This window comes from Pipistrellus kuhlii, unplaced genomic scaffold, assembly GCF_014108245.1.
Source record: "Pipistrellus kuhlii isolate mPipKuh1 unplaced genomic scaffold, mPipKuh1.p scaffold_m20_p_9, whole genome shotgun sequence".
Lineage (NCBI taxonomy): Eukaryota > Metazoa > Chordata > Mammalia > Chiroptera > Vespertilionidae > Pipistrellus > Pipistrellus kuhlii.
The window spans coordinates 28,643,168-28,663,986 of record NW_023425595.1 but is presented as its reverse complement, the minus strand read 5'-3'; the positions used below and the strand labels follow the sequence as shown (position 1 = coordinate 28,663,986).

At 54.6% G+C, this 20,819-nt stretch overlaps 1 protein-coding gene across 2 annotated transcripts in view; it reads right to left on the bottom strand.

Moving 5' to 3' along the window:
* Positions 1–879: 879 nt before the first annotated feature.
* The window catches only part of LMO1 (LIM domain only 1), a 39,519-nt gene continuing 19,579 nt past the window's right edge, over positions 880–20,819 (bottom strand). Inside the window, exons 3-6 of one of the 2 annotated variants that reach the window (XM_045577750.1) lie at positions 6,163–6,376; positions 2,961–3,086; positions 1,060–1,252; positions 880–1,024 (exon numbers count right to left, since the gene is read on the bottom strand). In XM_045577750.1, the coding sequence (XP_045433706.1) occupies positions 1,147–1,252; positions 2,961–3,086; positions 6,163–6,376 (446 nt within the window). In that variant the 3' untranslated portion in view covers positions 880–1,024; positions 1,060–1,146. Of the gene's footprint in view, positions 1,253–2,960; positions 3,087–6,162; positions 6,377–20,819 lie in introns of both variants that reach the window. The other variant, XM_045577749.1, reaches the window with a different exon arrangement.

The following is a 20,819-nucleotide window of genomic DNA, read 5'->3' as shown; positions in this document are numbered from 1 at the left end:
TACGCACCCGCCTCTTATGTGTCCCTCCCTCCTGCCTGCCAGCACATGTATGGGACTGGGTGTCCGCTGGCCGATCCGGCCCTGACTCTCCGGAGCCGGCACCAGTGGTCCTGTGTGCACTGGAGGGAACTGGCCTGTCCCAGGTCCCCCTGCCGTGCTCATCCTCACCGCGCCACGCTCTGCTTGTTTTCCCGGCTTTCTCTCTCCTCTTCAAGGGCACGGACTGTGTCCGATTCGTGATTCATCCTCGGGTCTGGTGCTTAAGGCGCGGGGCTGAGACAGTGGATTAAGGTTTGCCGACTGAGTGAGCGAGAGCCTCCAGCTGCGTGGGCTGCATTACAGGGGAGCGGGACTGCTCTCAGTCACCCGGAAAAGCAGGGGGCTGGGCCCCACGTCAGGCCCAGCTGCAGGGAGGAGGCAGCAGACGCTGCCCATCACTCTGAAAGCAAAGAGGGGCTTCAAGGTGGTACTCCCACGGTAGGGGGCTCCGGATTGGGGTCCTCCTATGGAGGCGGTCAGAGCTAGGCTGCTCTCTGGGCAGAGAGAGGGGGGTCTCAGTGGATCGCTATAACAGAGGAGCCCAGGGAAGAAAGGGTCCCATCTTGCCCCTCTTCATCTTGGGGGTCTGCTCAGAATCAGGGTGCATGCTCTGCCAGGGGAAGGGGGCACCCCAGTTCCCAGCTCTGGGGTGCTTGGGGTTGCTTCCTCCCTCCAGCTTCTTCCTCCTAAAGCCCACCTGGAGAACCCAATGCCCTGCTCCATGTCCCTCCCCCTCAAAGAGCCCAGGGAAGCCCCTCCCCCTCCCATGCCACCACTACTCTCAAGCAGCGGGGCGGGGTCCCAGGTCTGTGTCAGTCATGTGATCAACGCAGAGCAACCTCCCCGGAAACATTCATAAGTTTAATCCACGCCAGTAATAAAACCGCATTACATTTCTCATAAAATAAATGTTCCCATTTATATACAGAAGACAGACTGTACAGGCCCAGCCTGGCCCCGGGAGGGGTCACACACAGACGGGAGGGCCGTCCTTCCTGCGGAGGACGAAGGCATTCTAATCGGTGGGAGAGCGGTTGGCTGGCCGGCCGGGCAGTGGGCAGGCGGGCGGACGGACAGACAGACGGGCCGGAGGCCAGGCGCCGGGCATTACTGAACCTGTGAGTCAAAGGTGCCATTGAGCTGCCCCTCCTCATAGTCCATCTGACACAAGATCATGTTGTTCTTCAGGAAGAATTTGTCTCCCACACAAAATCTGGAAAAAATCCAAGCAGGAGAGAGAGGACATGTAGTCACAGGGTGGGAACACACACACATGTGATGACAGGGCTTAGGCATATATAAAACGCATATGTACACGCATACTCAGGACAGCGTGCACATGCAGCCACACGCACACACGGGACCACATGTGCATGCAGGCCTCCACAGCGTCTGGTCTGTTCCGGCAGGAGTCACCTGGGGCCTAGCGCGCGTGTTGGGTTTTCTACCCAGAGGGTGGCGGGGGGCCCCCAGGCAGAACTCAGGAGGGCTCTAGCCGCATGGAACCCAGCTTGGCTGGAGGTGGACCGTGGGACAGGAGGTCCGGGGCGGCTTGCTTCTGAACTTTCCAGAGGGCACACCCAGAAGTCCCTGGGTTAACCCAGCCCTCTGCCAGGCCCTGCAGCCTGGGGTGTGGGACGGACAGACAGACAAGCCTGGGCCACGGGCCTTCCAGTCAGAGCCCCCATGGAGGGCTGGGTGAATGGGAAGGGATAGGAATAAGCTAACCCTGTCCCAGAATGGGAGGAAGAGAGAAAAGAACAGAGAAACAGGAAAAGACCCAGAGAGGACCGAGGTCGAGATGGAAAGGAAAAGAGGTAAAATGGCTGATTTTCCCATCCCTCTGTCCCCTCCCCAATTTAAGAGGATGGTCAGTGAAAGGCGCTTTCTCTAAACAGAACCTGTGGGTTTCCTGAAGCATCTTTCCAGGGGGAGGTGACTCTGTTCCACCATCTCCCCTTCCAAGGAAGGCTCTGCTTTCCCCTCTCTTCATCCAGTCTCCGTAAGCACTGGGGGATTCAGCCTTCCCTCAAAGATGTCCCCAAGGTGGCTGAGCCTTCAGTGGGACCCCAGGGTTCCAGCAGATTCCAGTCTAAACACCAGGTGGCGCTGCAATGTCACCGAGCCCTCGAAGCAGCTGGTCTGGCAAAGCCCCAGCCCGGCCAGGGTTCCCTACAGGTCCCTCAGGACCTAGTCCTCTGGGAATATTGTATACGCTCCTTCCTGTCCTGGGGGCTCCCGAGAAAAGGGCCTCCTTCAGAGCCCCCCACAGGTCCCTGAGGTCCCCCACAGGGCTGAGGCCAAAGGACCAGAAAGGAGGCTGGCTAGAACCAGAATCAGAAGAGGCGTCCTCCAGGCCCTCCTGGGAACCCCTTCTCACTCAAACATACATGCACATGGCACACAATAAAGGCTCAGGGCACGTGTACAGAACCCTTGTACATGCACATTTAAAACGGGCCTTTTCCTGCACATGCCTACTCATCACGCACAGAGTACACACATGCCCCCATTTGTATAGGGACACCTAGAAACACATGCAGATGCCCACCCGGACATGGATATTTAAAACCACACATGCACATGGCACACTGTGCATACAACAGTAGGCCCACACATGCTCCCATCCACTACATTCACACAGAAAGAACAAAGAAACAGCAAAAGACCCAGAGAGGACAGAGGCAGAGATGGAAAGGAGAAAGGGGTTAAATGAAACATGCACACACATGTGACGGCAGGGCTTACACATATGTAAAACACGTGTGTACATGCATACTCAGGACAGCGTGCACATGCAGCTACATGCACACACGGGACCCACATGTGCACGCAGGTCTCTGCAGCTTCTGGTTTGTTCCAGCAAGAGTCACCTGGGCCCTAGCGAGAGTGTTGGGTTTTTCTACCCGCCTCCCACTCACCTCTGGTTGCAGAGCTGGCAGGCGAAGCAGTCGAGGTGGTACACATTGTCACGGGCCCGCATCACCATCTCGAAGGCTGGGATCAGCTTGCTGCAGGCAGCACAGTTTCCCGTGGTGCCGAACAGCCTGCAGAGGGAAGGGTGCAGATGCTCAGGAGCCAGCCAGGGAGCTGGGGAGAGGGTGGCAGGCGGGTTGCCTCCAACCATGGCCCCACCTGTCTCCCTAACTTTTACTAGCAGGTCAGGTTTCAGAGAAATTGGCCCATCAACTGAGGGATGGAGGTGTAGGGGCTCATCCCTGGGCTGGACTGGGCTAGCAAGGCCTCCTCCCAGGTCCCCACTGGGGTCCCTCAAACCCCTGGTATCACCAGAATACTGGGCTGGACCCCGAACAGGACTTTAGATTCACACAAGCCAGGAATTAGAAGTAGCCAGCCAATCATAGGCTGTGTGTCCCTCAGGCAGGACACCCAGTCTCCCTGAGCCTCATTTATTTCAACGGTTCAATAGGGACTGAAATACAACCTTCACAGACTGGTTGTGAAAACGTTTGCAAATGATCAGTTGCAACTCACCTATATAGTGTTTACTATATGCACCAGGCATTGGTCTAAGGCAGTGGTTCTCAACCTTCCTAATGTCGCGCCCCTTTAATACAGTTCCTCATGTTGTGGTGACCCCCAACCATAAAATTATTTTTGTTGCTACTTCATTACTGTAATTTTGCTACTATTAATGACTCTAATGTAAATATCTGTTTTCTGATGGTCTTAGGCGACCTTCCTAGTGGTTCTCAAGCTGCTGTAGAGCCTAAGACCATCGGAAAACACAGATATTCACATTACGATTCTTAACAGTAGCAAAATTACAGTTATGAAGTAGCAACGAAAATAATTTTATGGTTGGGGCTCACCACAACATAAGGAACTGTATTAAAGTGTCGCGGCATTAGGAAGGTTGAGAACCACTGCTCTAAGGGCTTTTCAAAGATCTACTCATTTAACCTTGACAGCAACCCTACAAGGTCTTTTTCGGCTACCAACTCAACTATGTGACATGCCTAAGTCCCTTTTCCTTTCCCTGGACCTCAGCTCATCCCTCTTTAAAAGGGGATGATAGACTAGATCAGTGTTTCCCCAACTTTTGACACATGTGTACCCCTTCTATAATTTTCGTAATGCTGAGTACCCCTCGTACTCATGAGAACGTAGAATTAGGTGCAGCTAAGCACGGCGCAGTGCATATCCCCACCAAACTCGGGTGCAACACATACCCCCACCAGACTCTTCCCATACCCCTGGGGGTACGCGTACCACACTTTGGGAAACACTGGACTATATTATCAAAGATGTTTCTACAATAGGACTGCTGTCAAAAGGAAGCTCTAAGGACCTGTGGCACAGTGCCACTTTGAGGCAGACAACCCTTCTCTTAGCTGCTGCCTGCAAAGCTCCGGGGACATTGAGTTCCACCATCCCAGGCCGACTAATTCTTAGCTGGATGTTTCAAGGGTCTGAGCCAGCCGGGCTTCTCTTAGCTTCTTTCCTGCACACTGGCAGAGAAAGCCCCCGTGAGGCAAGGGGCTGGAGGCAGGCGGGAGGCCCCTCTAATCCCTGATTTGTCCAACTCAAGCTCAGGCGTCTGCAGACGAGCGTGGCTCCATTATTCATCAGTCCGAGCTGCGTGGTGGCTCAGATTAAGGCAGACAAAGGCTGGGTCACAGCATCTGCCTGCCACGAGGGGCCATTCTTGCTACCAGTCCAAGAAGCAGGGGGGCAGGCTCTAGAAAACCATTTTTTTTTTTTCTGGGGCTGAAAAGCTCAAGGAATCCCCACCCCCAATCTGGCCCACTGGCCTACCTGGCCCCAAAGTCACTCCTTGGCCTCTGCCAGCACCCAGGAAAATACCTCCGGGCTCCAGGAGCTGGCAGGGCCCAGAATGCTCATGGGCGCTTCCGCTCTCTGACAAGCCTTGCCTACACTGTGGTCCATTCTCTCCAGGTCCTGCGGACTCATCAGACGGCCTGTCATCTCCTCTCCACCAGGTGATGTCCTAAACCTCCAGAGTTGGACACTGTCTCCAGGTCACTGGGGGGAGGGGGGATGAGTCCCAGGAGCATCCCTTCCTTAACCTCTCCTCCCAGCCTCAGCCTCTCTCTTCCAGCCCTGCCAGGGACACGGAGTCACAGGTCCTGGTTTATTGCATCACTTAAAAAACAAACTCCTGCAACAGGCAGGCGTAAAAGGGGAGGTACCAGCAGGTAGGTCTCAGGCTCTCTGGGGAAGCAGGGGAGCCCCCGCGGATAAGCCCACCCCTCACCACGTCCACACCTGAGCAGAGGGAGCCCCAAGAATCCCTTGCCCCGACCTATTAATTAACGAGATGGGCCTCTCTTCCCCACAAGGCCCAAGCCACCACCCAGAACCCGTGTGAGAGCCAAATGCAGCTGCTGGGTCTCAGCCAAGGCCCTTTCTCCGTGGCCTCCTTCCAGCCCTGCTGATGTCATAGCTGGCCTAAGGGGGAGGGGGTAATTGGGGGAGGCAGTCCTGGAGCACAGGATCCAGGCTGCCGGGGAGGGGGAGTTAGAGCTCTGATGAATGCAAAGCGGGAAGTTATTCTTTTCACCACGGAGGGGCAGACTGAGGCTGGGAGCTAGTTCAAGCCCAGGTCTTTCGGCAGCAGTCCTTCTCCCAGGGCCTAGCTGCCTGCCAGGCTCCCCACGCATCTGGGCGTCTAATCCCAGGGCCCTTCTGGGAAGGTGGGGAGAGCTGGGCCCTGGGGAGAGGCGGGAAGGAGGGCCCAGGGCTGTCAAGAGCTTTCCCCCCTGCTGCTGGGAGCCCCTCGGAGGCATCCCCTCGCAGATCCAGGGCCGGGACAGGGGGGGGATGTGGGGGGGGGGGAGAGGAAATGTCAGAAGCACCTGCCAAAGGCAGGGCAGGGACAGGCCGGTGCCCACGGGAAGCTCAGTTCAGGTGCCCGTGGTGACAGCTGCCTGCCTGGAACCTGGGCTGGCCCCTGAGCCCCAGGAGTCAAAGGCGTGGTGCTGCCACGGGGGCTCCACAGGCATGTGAGGGAGCAGGACAAGGGCAGGGGCGGGCAGTCCGGGATGAGCACACACTCAGGCTGTGCCCTCTGGGTCCCGGGTGCACAGCCAGGGGCTCCCCCAGCAGAAGGGCCCCGCGGCGGGGGTGGGAGGCGCCCACCTCAGGTAGTCTCGGCGGCACAGGATGAGGTTGGCCTTGGTGTAGAGGGTGGAGCCCACCTCGCCCAGGCGGCAGTCGCAGCAGGCGCACTTGAGGCAGTCCTCGTGCCAGTACTTGTCCAGGGCCTTCAGCAGGTAGCGGTCCTTGATCTTGCGGTTGCAGCCAGCGCAGCCCTTCTGCTTCCCCTTGGGCTGGACGGACAGCATCGGCACGCCTGCGGGTGGACAGACAGGAGACAGATGGACATGGGTGGGCCCTGCGGCTCTGTGCCCTCTCAGAGGGGGAGCCCGCTGCTTCTCTCCGCGCTGCCCCTCCAGGATGGGGTTCCCAGGAGCCCCCGCGTTCTCCCCAGCAACCCCCTCCCTGGCCTTGGGTCCTAGCCTTTGGGCCGCATGGCACAGTCTGTTCCCCTCCCCTGTGAAGGTCCGTCCGGAAGCTCCAGGCAGCACTGGAGAGCCCAGGTCTGCTCGCCACAGGGCACACACATGGCCCAAGGCCTGGCCCCTGAGTGGTTCTGCCCCCATGCCACCGCTGCCCCCACTGCAGCCTGATCTACAGGAAGCCGAAGCCCCCCTCGTGCAGCCACCATCCCGCTGGCTCTTCCTGCAGCCCCGAGGATGAAGCCTCATGGAGGGCATGGGGTCCACTAGGACCCCCAGCTCTTCCTGCCATCTCAAGACTTCCTCCCACAGCTTGTGCACTGACCCGTTTTAACCCCCAAAGCCAGCCTACAGCCTCTTGGCTTATTCATGCAGAACCACAGAGGCATCAACAATGTCAGGTGCCCTGTGACCGTCCTGGGAGGGAGCAGGACCCTGGAGCTCACGCAGGTGTGTGCAGGAAGCTCTCCTCGGCAATGCTCGCAGTTAGTCAGACTTCCTCCCTGCCCTGGCCCGAGGGAGGGGAGGCTCCCAGCCCCCGTATCCCTGCTCTTCCCACCAGGGTAAGGACCTTGGAACCACTGGCCCCCTCCCAGGGCCCACCGAGCTTCTCCACGTACAAGAAAATGCCAAGTGCGAGGGGCTGGGACCCAAGCCTGGCTTTCACCAGAGGAAGGTGAAGCAGAGCAGGCAGTGTGTGCGCCACTCACACCCCATGCACACGGGCACAGGGGTGACCACAGGGAGGGACCGCTGTGGGGATGGGAACACAGGTCAGGGGTCATCCGGGAGCTTGGGCGTCCACGTGGAGGCTTGAGTGTGGTGCAGACCAGGCTCGGTGGGGAGAGCAGGGAGTCTCAGGGTCCCGCCTGGGGGGCATGGAGGTGCCTGTGAGCACTCATGAAGGTGGTGGGGATGGGGTGTTCCCTCCCTGGCCAGGCTCAGGAGGATGGAGGGGTTGACTCTGGAGAGAACAGCCCCCCTCTCCCCCACCTGCCAGCTCTCCAACCAGCTCCTGCCCTCTGCCCTCTGCTCTTGGCCCCATGTTCGCCCTGCACTCTCCAGGGCTCTGGGTTCAAATTCTATCACCTGGCACCCCACCCCCACCCCAAAACACACACACACACACACACACACACACACACACACACACATACCCATACCCCCAGTCCATTGTCTGAGCTGCTTCCTTGGTGTGACCCTTCCTCAGGCTTCAGAGGAGAACCCAGCCTCCAAGGGGCCTCAGTCTCAAAACCCACAGGCAGGAGGTCAGACGGGCCTTCGGAGTGCTTCTGAGCTAACGGTCTCCTTCTATAGAAGAGGAAACTGAGGCTCAGGCAGCCCAAGGGGCTAGTGCAGGGCACCCTTCCCTCCTCCTGTGCTTCCTCAGCCTCACTGCCTCCTCAGATTTTTTTTTAATTTTTTTTTTTTTGAGAGGGGGTGGCCCTTGGGCCAAGGGTCAGCAGGCCAGGTAAGAGCAGGGAGGAGGTGTCACAGGCTGCCGTGGGCCTTCTCCTCCTGCCCTCTGCCCTCCGCCAGTCCCCGCCGGGCAGGGCTGTCTGTTGCTGGGAAGTTTGCTGCCTGATTTCCTTAGAGCAGCTCTAAGGGTTCACCGGCTGAGAGAGTGATGGGGCTCAGGACGACGCTGTCCCCGGCCTGCCTGTGTCTCTTCCGAGAGGCTTCAGCCCGGTCACCGCTCTGAGGAGCCCTGGAGGCCAGCTGGGGACCAGGCACCCCTGGGAACTAAGGCGGGCCTGAAGGGCTTCTTTCAAGGCCTGGCCTACGGGAGGAAGCAGGTGTGGCCACGTGGGGGAGGGGTTAAGAGGTGGGAAGGTCCGGGGGGCCTCTGGGAGGGATGATTTTTCTCCAGGGAGCACCCAACCAGCATGGCCACCGATTTGAAAAACATCAGGCCAGGCCTCCAGGACAGACGCTGAGGCTGATTTCCCCTGGCTTCCGTGCCCCCCCCCCCCCCCCCAGCAGCCAGAGCTTCCTCTGTGCTCTCCCTGGTGAGGGGGAGGCGGGGGTGAGGCCTGGTCTATCCATCCATCTCAGGGGGTGCACCTGGCTAAGTTATACCCCAGAATAATAGGGGATCTCTCTCAGCACTAGGAGCATCTGCCTCTCCATCTTCCTCTGGCTTGGATCCTGGACCAAATGCCTGGCCACTAAGCCGCAGGGCTGTGAGCTATAGCACTAGCCAGCAATTCCATCACCGGTGCAGGCTGGTACCTAGCGGACCCAGGGAGGCCAGAAGGAACAAGCTTCCCCAGGTCCCCCACCCACCTCCTACCTGTGCCCAGGCTGGGCCTGGCACACGGCAGGTTCTTGGTAAGGCTTGGGCACCCTGCTCTAGGGTGCTGAACTCTGCTTCCTGGGCCTTGACGTCTTAAGAAGCCGTGTGGTTTCTGCCAGAGGTCCACTGAGACAGAGCACCAGGGCCAGCCTGGTGGCGGAGGTCTCCGAACATCTGAACTTTCTCTGGCTGGAAAGGCGGAGGTCCTGGGAGAAGCCTGACCAGTCCCTCCCGTCTTCATGGAGCGCCCACACGGCGCTCTCTCTCACTGGGTTAGTCCGTAAGACCGGAAAACACTCCTAGAAAGGTAAGGAGACACTGAGGGGGCACCTATGGGTCCCTGCTCCCTAGAGGGTCCCGGCTCTCCCTGGGCACCCTGCCTCCCCAGCCCCCACCCAGCCTGCCAGCCGGCCCTGCAGACACCTCTCCCCCTCCCTCCCCTGCCTGGCTCTGGGAGCTGAGCCTCGGGCCATGCACTTTCCATTAAGGAGATAGCATCCCTTTGCTGAAGTCCATTTGGGATCCATTTTAGTGTTATCTAAAAATCAAATCTACATGGTAATCCTTTTAATGTACTCCTGACTTTAGAAAAAAACAGGTTTGCGCTCCTTCAGGAAAGGTTTTAAAGCATTACCCGGTAATTACTACTCACCCATGAAAACACCGATCTTTTACAATAGGCGATGTGTGTGCCTGCCCGCACACGCCCACACACGCGCAGACACACACACACAGGGGACCTGGCCAAACAGACCAGTCCACTCAGCCCCTGTGCTCCCCCCCTCAGATCTCGGGGTGCGGAGGGGACCTCTGTGGGGAGATTGGCCAAACCCTTACCCTGTCTCTACCCTGGGCGGGCGGGCTGCCGGGGGAAGGAGGCAGCCTCCCAGTCTGACTCATCCAGCTGCCAGACACTTACCCTCAGCTCTTTAATCTGGGAGAAAGCCAGACAGTCCAGGTGATCGGAGGGACTGCCAGAGGTCATTCAGCGCTTCCTCCCCCTCCCTCCCTCCAACCAGAAGGGCAGCCCTCCTCTTTGCATGGACTCCCCAGGTGGTCTGCCTTGATCCTGCCCACCAATCCCAGGCCAGCTGCCTTTCACATCCGGCAGGTGGACTTCTCCAAACTGCCAGGCCCCTTGGCTCCCGACCCCACCAAGGCCTGCAGCTTGGAGAGGAGGCTGAGTCTGGCTGGGGAGCACTCCTGCCCCCTCCTAGAGAGCTCCCCTCAGGCCCGTCCTCCTATCCAGAATGCCCACCCCACCTAGCCCCGGGTCACTTGGGGCCTGCCCTGTGGCTCCCCTGCCTGCAGCCATTGTGGCCACCACCGGCCGCTCCGCCTGGCATTCTCAGCCCCTGGGGCATGTCTTGAGGGGCGCGGTGGGATGTGCTCCCCGCAGGATCCTGGGTTAGCACCCCCTCCGTTTTGCAAATGGATCTGGTTTGCTTCCATCCTGGGGCCCTTACTCCGCTGCCACTGCTCCAGGAAGAAAGGCCTTGCCTGCCCACCCCACTCCGCCCCAAAGGGCAGAGTCAACCCAGGGGTTGAGGCCAAGAGCACAGGCCTTGAACTCGGAAGTCTACTTTCCAGTCTGGGGCCTGTCCTAAGCAGCTGGAGGGCCTGAAGCAAATCCCGTCCCCTCCCTAACTGGCACCTGTGGCACGGGGACAACCATCTCTTTACGCGCAGACTGCGGTGAGGGTAGAATAAGGCTCCGCACAGGGCCCGGCACTCAGAGGGGACAAACAGGAACCGACAGGCACGCCAGGCCGACCGCCGTCCCCGCTCTGCCGCTTGGTTTCTTTTCTCTACAACGTTTTGTCTTGATAGAATCACAAACTTTCAGAAAAGTTGCAAGAATAGAAAGAACTCCTGTATATCCTTCACCCAGATTCCCTAGATACACACATCTTTTTAAAAAAATATATATATTTTTTATTGATTTTTTTTACAGAGAGGAAGAGAGAGGGATAGAGAGGTAGAAACATTGATGAGAGAGAATCATCGATCAGCTGCCTCATGCACACCCCTTACTGGGGATGTGCCCGCAACCAAGGTACATGCCCTTGACTGGAATCGAACCTGGGACCTTTCAGTCCGCAGACCGACGCTCTACCATTGAGCCAAACCGGTTTCGGCGATACGCACATCTTGGCCATATTTATTCTCTATCTACCTACCTACCTACCGATCTGTAATATTCTTCCTGACTCATCTGAGTTGTTTTAAAGATGAAGCCCCTCTACCCTTTAACACTTTGGTCTGATTTCCTAACAGCCAGGGCCCTCTCCCCCACGAGCACAGTACGGTCATCAAAACCTCAGACATTATCACTGACATGATACTACTATCTAATCTACAGGTCTCATTCCAATTTCCCCAATGATTCCAAATAATGTCTTTTGTGGCAATCACATTCCGAATCATGCATCACATTCAGTTGTCAAGTTTACTCTACTTAAATCTGGAAGACTTCCTAAGCCTTTGTGCTTCCAGACACTGACATTTTTGGAATACAGACTAGCTTTTTACGGAACATCTTTCAACTTGGGTTTATCTGACATCTTTAACTGTTGTGACTTTCACTCCTCTGTGCCTCGGTTTTCTCTGTTCTAAAAGGAGCATGAACATAGTACTCACCGCGTTACCAGGAGGAATAAGGGAGTAAATATATGTTCAGGACTAACTGGACCTGGGAGTCGGAAGTTAGCTCAGCTGAGAGTCACCCCACTCCATTCGGCCCATGGGGAAGGATGACCTGTAATAGCTTCATCTCAGACTCCCTAAAGGGTGATGGGCACTTATCCTGAGGAGACTAAACTGGGATGAATGGGCCAGGGTGGTAAGAGTCACAGGGGTACTGACTAGAGCCCAGCATGACCCAGAGGACGTCCAGTGGTCACAGCAAACGTGTGACCACAGAAGGAAGACCCTCTGATAGGCCATTCCGTGTCCGGCAGGTGGGGCTTGCTGTGGCAGCTCAGAGGGTGGTAATTCGGGGCAGGTCCCTCTGGCTGCTCTGGAGCAAGCCCTGGGAGCACAGGCATGTTTGGCCTTGGTACTTCTCATAATCTCCCCATGTGCCTCAGTCCCAGTGCCAACCTGTGTCCACACAGCACAACACAGCTGCCCAGTCCAGTTCTGGGGCTTCCCTTTCTCGCCATGGGCGCCCTCCCCTCCTCTGGGGCAGGCAGGGAGCCTGGGCGGGGCTCTCCCGGGGGCTAAGAGCCGTCTGTGGGGAGAAAACACCGATGGAACAATTAGTGCTGAACTTCTGGACACTTGGCTCACAACTGCCTTATGAGGTAGGTATCATTCTTCTCATTGAACAGCAGGGAAACGGGGGCAGGAGAAAGGTTATGACGTGGCATGGGTGACACAGTCAGTCGGGGACAGAGCGGGGATTTGAACCCTAGCAGTCTGTGTTTGGGGCCGCAGCACCGGACTCACCTGCTCTGCTGCCAGCCTCTGAGGTGCTGCAAAGATTAGGAAACCTGGATGGCACACAGTGCAGGAGGTGCAGGACACATATGCAAACATACACAGCCACACACTGTGTGGGACTGTGTCTAAGTATTCTCCCCACAACAATTTTTATTTTAGTGCCCAGCACCGTGCTAAGTATAGTAGCTGCTCAGTAAGTTGCATGAAAATACACAGGCACGCATCCAAGCACACACATGCCTGGATGTGCGTGTGAAAATATATGCACACATACGTACAAGCAGTCGCATGGACTTTTTCTGCCTTCTGAAAAACGACATTTCCCAAGAGTGGGATGTCGCTCAAAATCAAGCTCCTATTTGAACAAAAGGCTTGGTGATCTGTTCTCAAAACCACTTTCCCAGGGACAGGAAGAGTGTGAGCCCCTAGGTCCCTCCCACATGGACTTGTGTGGAGGGCGGAAGTTACCCAGGAGTCCCACCATCATCACACCCACTTCAGCTGCTGTGTGTGTGTGTGTGTGTGTGTGTGCGCGCGAGTGTACGTGTGTGTGTACATGTGTGTCTGTGTGTGTGCGCACACGTGTGTGTATGTGTGCGTGTGTGCACGCACACATGTGTGTATGTGTGCGTGTGTACATGTATCTCTGTGTGCACGCGTGTGTATACGTGTGTGTCCACACGTGTATGTGTGTCTACATGCGTGTCTGTGTGTGCGCACACGCGCATGTGTATGTGTGCATGTGTGTACATGTGTGTGTGCACGTGTGTGTGTGTGTGTGTGTGTGTGTGTGTGTGTGGTGGTGGCGGTGGCGGTGAGGTGTCTATGGCCCTCAGAAATCTGGGTCCCTACCACCTGCAAGGTGCTTGTACTCACCTGAGCCCCCACCTGGGCCTGGAGCCGCAGTGTGGCATCAGAAACAGCCAACCTCAGCCTTTCCTTGGCATCAATCCCGTTTAATAAGGAAATTTGAAAGTGTAATCTAATTCCGCAGAATCTCTTTAAATCTCGTTTTCTCAGAAGTAACTTCATTTCGCACGGACACATCCAGCCTTGTGAGGAGGCCTCCATTTCACACCGGTTTTATCTCCACAATTTCTCGTCTCACTGCACTCCTATCCCAGGGCCTTGCCACGCGGCAGGCGAGGCCTGAACTAATAGCATTTCCTACTCATTTGGAATCAAAAGCCAACGAGAACAACTGTTGAAATGCACGGCTACAGCCACCGAGAGCACGCTCATTACCGCCCCCATTTGCAGGCAGCGTGCCTCCTGGGTTAGTGAGGGAGAGGAACAGAGTCCTGTGGCCTCCGACTCCCCGCTGGGGCCGGCGAGGGAGGCCGAGGCTTGGCTCACGGGATGCGGCCAGCGCAGGGGAGGAACTGGCCCCTCTCACGCTGGGACTGCCCCTAAAGGGGGTGTGAGAGTAGTAGAGGCTAAGACTGTGGGCCCTGCAGACAGAAGGCCTCAGCTTCAACTCCATCACTTCCTAGCTCTGCCTCAGTTTACTCATCTGCTCAATGAGGACAGCCTACTCTGAAGGATTACTTTGAGTATTAAATTAGATGAAGAGACATAACGTTTAACAGTGCTTAGCTTTACCAAAGCAGCTAAGAAAACGTATGTGTGTCTCATGACCCAACAATTCCATTCCTGGCCACATGCCCGACAGAAAGGAGACCTTATGTCCACCAAAGGAGATATAGACGAGGATGCTCACAGCCATTTCCTTCACAATAACTCGCAACTGAAAACAACACGAGTGCCCACCGACAGTAAAATGGACCATAAATTATGGTATGTTCATGCAATAAAAGAGTCCACAGCGGTGAGAGGGGACAGATCAGGGACACACGCAGCAATATGGGTGAATCAGACAGCAGAATGCTGTGTGGAAGAAGTCAGGCACAAAAAGGCACGCGTCGTATAATTCTATTTACATGTAGTTCCCCAACAGGCAAGACAGCCTGTGACAGATGTCAGAGTAACGGCTGTCCTATCACCCGGCAGGAGGTGTGGGGAAGCCCGCCGCGGAGGTACTGGAAATGCCCTCTGTCTTGGTCTGGGTGGTGTTTGAAATGGATGCATACACATGCAGACATTCACTGGAATGAACACTGGAGACCTGTGCAATTTACTGCATATATTTCACACCTCATTAAAAAAAAGAAGAAGAAGAACTAAGAGGAGCCTTCTCAGTCAGGAATTTGTATGCCTCTTCAGGCAGCTCACCTTCCCCTCAGCACTCGCTGCATCTGTCATCTCGCTGAATCCTCATTTTAGCTCCCAGGTACTGAATGATATCCCCATTCAACAGGTGAGGAAACGAAGGCCCAGGGAGGTTGGGGCCCTTCCCCAGGCCACACAGCTGGGAGGGTACAGGGCAGGGATTGGAGCCCCAGCGCTCCCGATTCCAGACTCAGGTTCTCACTCAGCCCACGCCCATGGCCTCCCTGCCCAGCCTGGGTGAGGAAGGCTCCCCGGAGCAGCCTCTGGGTGCTCCTGCACAGCCTGGATGCCGGGTGATGCTGGGCTGGGCGTGAGGGCATGTGCAGAGCAGGGTCTGGGCTGAGGCCGGGGGGAACTACGGCCCAAGCACTGGTGGGTCACAGGTTGTTTCTGCTCCTCCGCTGGTCCTTTAGAAGCTGTGGCTGCTGCCAGAACTTAAAAGAGCTTCTGGACAAGGTCAAAGGGAGACATGGACCAGAAACTAAGGACATGGAAAGGCCAGGGCCTGCGAAGGGGAGGCCCTGTGTAGAGGAAGACCCAAGATGTTTGCTTTGCAGCCTTGAGAGGGACGAAGAAGCCTTGAGATGGCACATGGCCTCAAGGGGCAGGGTCCAGCTGTGAGAGGAAAGCTGGCGGCTTCAGATCCAGAGCCACAATAGTCGGGGGGAACCTTCAACCAACAGCCAGGGGCTTGTGTGTCCATGAGGAGATGGAAAGGAAGACGTCTTGGAGAGGAGCTGGCTCAGGTAAGGCATTTAAAAGCAGTCCAGCCCCACAGCGTGGCTCAGTGGTTGAGCTTCAATCTATGAACCAGACAGTCACAGTTCAATTCCTAGTCAGGGCACATGTCAGTCCCTGGTGTGTGGTGTGCAGGAGGCAGCCAATCAGGAATGAATTATTCTCTCTCATCATTGCTGTTTCTATCTCCCCCTCTCCCTTCCTCTCTGAAATCAGTAAAAATCCTATCTAATAAAAGAGAAACATGCAAATTGACCTTTGCTACACTCACAAGCCATGCCCACCAGCCAACCAGGAATGAATTAACCCAACTAAGATGGTGGTTAATTTGCATATCCAGGTATGGAGGGAAGACTGAAGACAGTGTAGAAGGAAGCCAAGTGCTGCAGAAGGGATCGAAGCTGCAGAGAAGCAAGCAAGCGGGACAGCAGAGAAGGGAGGGAAGCAGGTGGAGACCGCAACAGGAAGCTGTATTGCAGGAATCTTCCTGCAATGGGCCTCTAGTCTCTATAATAAAAGGCTAATATGCAAAAAGACAGAAACGATGGAATGACCAGTGGCTATGACACAGACTGACCACCAGAAGGCAGATGCTCAATGCAGGAGCTGCCCTCTGGTGGTCAGTGCGCTCCCACAGGGAGAGTGTGGCTCAGCCAGAAGCCGACCTTATGGCTGGCAAGTGCAGTGGTGGTGGCAAGAGCTTTTCCCACCTCCGTGGCAGAGCTAAGGATGTCCAACTGACGGCTTATTCGGACATCCCCCGAGGGCTCCCAGACTGCGAGAGGGCCTAGGCTGGGCTGAGGGACACCCTCCCCCCAAGTGCACAAATTTTGTGCAATGGGCATCTAGTGAATAAATAAAGGCTGTCCAGCAATGCTTGCCTTCTCTAGAGTGCCCAGTCTCTCCTGGTCTCCACAGTCCACCACAGTAGGGAAGAGTATAGAAGTTCCCAAATATCTACAGCTACTGTAGTTCCATTTAGTCACATGATAATACTCTGTATTAAATACCTACTGTGTTCCAGGTGCTTCATTCTCATTAACTCTCATCCTCACCACTGAGGTCAGGGAAGTCATAGAACCTGCTGGAGGGCACAGCTGCGAGAGGCCAAACGGGCCTCAGACCCAGGCGACTGGCCCCAGCCCCTCCCTGCTCTCTATCAGGGCCAGAGGCAGCACTGCAGCATCTTTTTCCTGAGCCACGGGGACAGTGAACTTCTGCTTGGACCCAATCTTGACCTTGGGAAGAGAAGAAGGCTCTAAGGGCCTCTTGCTGGGATCCATCGGTCAGAGTGGGCTTCCGGTCCGCAAGGCTGCATGGAGGAGCATTCCTGTGCAGGAGCACAGCGCAGCAGGCATTTTTGCAGCGTGTGCTGATGGAGGCAAACCTTCCTAGAAATGGAGTGTCCCAGGGCATGAACCCGCAGTGACCTTCCAGTGTGTGTGAGACGATGGGGCTGAGGGACTTCCACACCTCACTGTGGAGGGAAGCTGGGCCCCACACAGCCCTGTGTCAGGAAACAGCTTGAGGGGACTCAGTGGGAACTTGCAGGGGCCTGGAGGGTTCCCTAAGAGACACTGGAGCAGGTCCAGTTGGAACCTGCTCATGACCCACACACATTTTCCTGGGCTCTTTGGTGAGGGAATTTAGAGACGGCAGAATGTGCTCTTTGCTTGTCCCTGGGAATGATGCTTAAGTTAACTGCATGGTTATCTGCAGGGGTGAGTGTTGGGACTGTCTTCCAACTCTCTGGTGGTCTCTGTAATGTCCCAGATGTATCTCGAAAGCAATAGGCCCAAAGTAGGACTCTAGGTCGCCCCCTCCAAACCCGGGCTCTGTACTCTTACTCAGGCTTCCCCTCACCATACAAACACCACCATCCACCCAGATGCTCCGACCAGAATCTCATCATCCTCAGACCTCTCGTTATCCTCGCCCCCTTCCCCTGCTGGCTCCTTCTCCCCATCCCACCTGCTCCTTTTCATTTCCAGCGCTGCCACCATCTTTCTCAGCATAGCTCCCCACCAGCTTCTCGTGTCTCGGATCTACAACCCGTTCTTCACACAGCAGCTGGAGAAATCTCTCCAAAGCAGGTTATATTACTACTCAGTTTGAAACGCTTCCATAACTTCTGGTGGCCTAAGAGTTCACACTCTTCATCAAGCCCATGATATCCTCATGTGGATGTGCCCTGGCCTCCCTCTCACACTGCACTCCAGTCACATTCTAGATCTCCCTACTGCCACAGGGCCTTTGCACATGCTTCCTCCCGCCCCCCCCCCTTATATTTATTGGGTCGGCAACTAAGTAATTGCGGGTTTCACACATATATGGCTTCAGTTGAATTTTTAGGTTTGCAGACGTAGTACAAATGTAAAACACATTTTGTTATTTGATAGTTGGCTATTCAGCTGTTAATCAGTAAAAAAAGTTTTTTGATCTGTTTTGTAGTTTTCGTTTGGCGTTCGTTGAAAAATGGAAAATCAAAAGGAACATTTTCGTCATATTTTGCTTTTTTATTTCCGCAAAGGGAAAAACGCATCGCAAGCTCATAAAAAGTTATGTGCTGTTTATGGTGACGAAGCCTTAAAAGAACAGCAGTGTCAAAATTGGTTTGCCAAATTTCGTTCTGGTGATTTTTCACTCAAAGATGAAAAACGCTCTGGTCGTCCAGTTGAAGTTGATGACGCCCTAATCAAAGCAATAATCAATTCGGACTGTCACAGTACAACACGTGAGATTGCAGAGAAGCTTCATGTATCACATACATGCATTGAAAATCACTTAAAACAACTTGGCTATGTTAAAAAACTCGATACATGGGTTCCTCACGAACTGAAAGAATCACAGTTAACGCAACGCATTAGCAGCTGCGATTTGCTAAAGAAACGTAATGAAAATGATCCATTTTTAAAACGACTGATAACTGGCGATGAAAAATGGGTTGTTTACAACAATATCAAGCGGAAAAGATCGTGGAGCAGGCCATGTGAACCAACTCAAACAACATCAAAAGCTGATATTCATCAAAAGAAGGTTTTGTTATCAGTTTGGTGGGATTACAAAGGAATTGTCTACTTTGAACTCTTACCACCCAACCGAACGATCAATTCTGATGTCTACATTGAACAACTAACGAAATTAAACAATGCAGTTGAAGAAAAGCGGCCCGAATTGACAAATCGAAAAGGTGTCGTATTCCATCATGACAATGCAAGGCCACACACATCTTTGGTCACTTGGCAAAAATTAATGGAGCTTGGTTGGGATGTTTTGCCACATCCACCATATAGTCCTGACCTTGCACCATCTGATTACTTTTTGTTTCGATCTTTACAAAACTCCTTGAATGGTAAAAATTTCAATAATGATGATGATGTCAAATCATACCTGATTCAGTTTTTTGCTAATAAAAACCAGAAGTTTTTTGAACGTGGGATTATGATGCTGCCTGAAAGATGGCAAAAGGTCATTGATCAAAATGGGCAATACATTACAGAATAAAGTTATTTAGTTCCATGAAAAAATTGTCTTTGATTTTCTTTAAAAAATCCGCAATTACTCAGTTGCCGACCCCAATATTTATTTATTTATTTATTTATTTATTTATTTATTTACAGAACACCCTTCTGCCTCTTCATGTGGCTGGCTTCTTCTCATCTTTGGCTTTCGGCTTAACTGCCATTTCCTCAGAAAGGCCTTCCTTGACCTCCTTATTTCCTAAATATGACTCCCTCGTCATTTCCTTTTGAGTTTTTATCACAATTTATAATTGTTTTACTTTTCTATGATTTTACCATATATATATATATATATATATATATATATATATATATATATATATATATATATAATGATTGATCTCTCTCATAAGATTGTAAGCCCCAAGCAGGCCTGTTTTGGGGCCCTGTCTTGTTCACCATTGTGCCCCCGGTGTTGAGCCCCGCAGCTCCCTTTTTAACCATCCATTCAGTCAATGAATGAAGACACTCAGATATTCCTGGCAAGAGTCTGCTGGCCAGAGTGAGCGGATGCAGATAGGCCAGGCTCCCCAGAGACAGGAGCCTGTGGCTTTATGGCCTAACACAGTGGTCGGCAAACTGCGGCTTGAGAGCCACATGCAGCTCTTTGGCCCTTGAGTTTTTAGCAAAGGCCAGCTTAGGAGTACTCTAATTAAGTTAATAACAATCTACTTACCTATATAGTTTAAGTTTAAACAATTTGGCTCTCAAAAGAAATTTCAATCACTGTACTGTTGATATTTGGCTTGGTTGTTGACTAATGAGTTTGGCCTAACAAACAAAGCAATGCCTAGGTCCTGCCTGCCACGATCTGGGTTTTTGAGAGGCCTGTCACAGTGCAGGGCAGGGCTCCAGCTGAGAAATGACAGCTCCTGGGCAAATAGAAGCTTTCTATCCCTTAGATAAAGGGACAGCAATCCTGCCCCTTCAGGCCCCGTAGGCCCTTGCATGTAACTACTCCATCCCAACCCTCAGGGAGTGGGGGTGGAGCCAGAGCTCAGGCATCTGTGTAACCTCAGCAGCTCAGGCTTTCCCTTTGCATTTGTGGCCTGGGCACCCCTCCTCCTGACACAGGCCTAACCTCCACGTGAGGGTCCTCTTGGCTTGCAGATATGACCACTCTTCCGGCCTAGTCTAAGCACTGGGAGCCCAGTAGAAGGAAAAAGCCCCTGAAATTTGCCACAGAAAACCCCAGGCCCAAGCCTTCCTTTATCTGTAGCCTCCACCGAACCCCATCCCACCCTAGGCTGCCGGAGCGAGCCCCCGGGGCCCCTGACAGGATGCTGCTTGGAGCGGCACAGCTGTGGGCACCGGCAGGGGAGTGTCTGGAAGGCACATTCCCCAGACAGCAGCTCAGCCGTGCCCTGGGCACCCGCAAAGCCCGCGTCACCCACCTAATGAAACAGGGCTCCCAAGGGGCCTGCAATCTCCGCAGAGAGGGAGGAGGGCGCGGGCTTTCAGACGAGTCTCAATTTCACAGCATCAGGGACGTGAGCACCAAGGCACTGAACCGGAAAACGAGAGTCTGGCAGGAGCGGCAGACACACCGTGAGCGCCGGGGGATCGGAGATTAGGGCCCTTCAAAATCAATTTTGAATTCAAAACTTCTGAATGTGTTCTCCAGGAGCAAAGGAGGGACCCTCCAGGCAGGCTGGGCCCAGCCAGCTGCTGGGTCCTGCTTCCTCCCTGAGGCAGCCAGGCCCACCTGCTGGCCACTGGGCTGGATGAGGAGGGAGACTCCGCCCCCACCCCACCCCCACCCCCTGGGAGCTGCAGGGACAGGAGCCCCTGGAGCTCACCTCACAAGCACAGCCTCTGGAGTGCCTGCCTGAGATGCTGTCCTGGGGCTTCCTGGTGAGGCGTTGGGGGCTCCTCCACCCGCCTTTCCAGACCTGGATGAGAGGAGCTAAATGCAAGGCCCAAGTGGGTCAGATTCCCTTCACCCCCGCCCCCAGCCTGGCTGAGGAGGCCCATGGGGCACCAGTGGCTGAAACCATTTGGAATGTGAGCCTTGGACTCAGGCAGAGATCTGTCGCCTACACCAGCCCT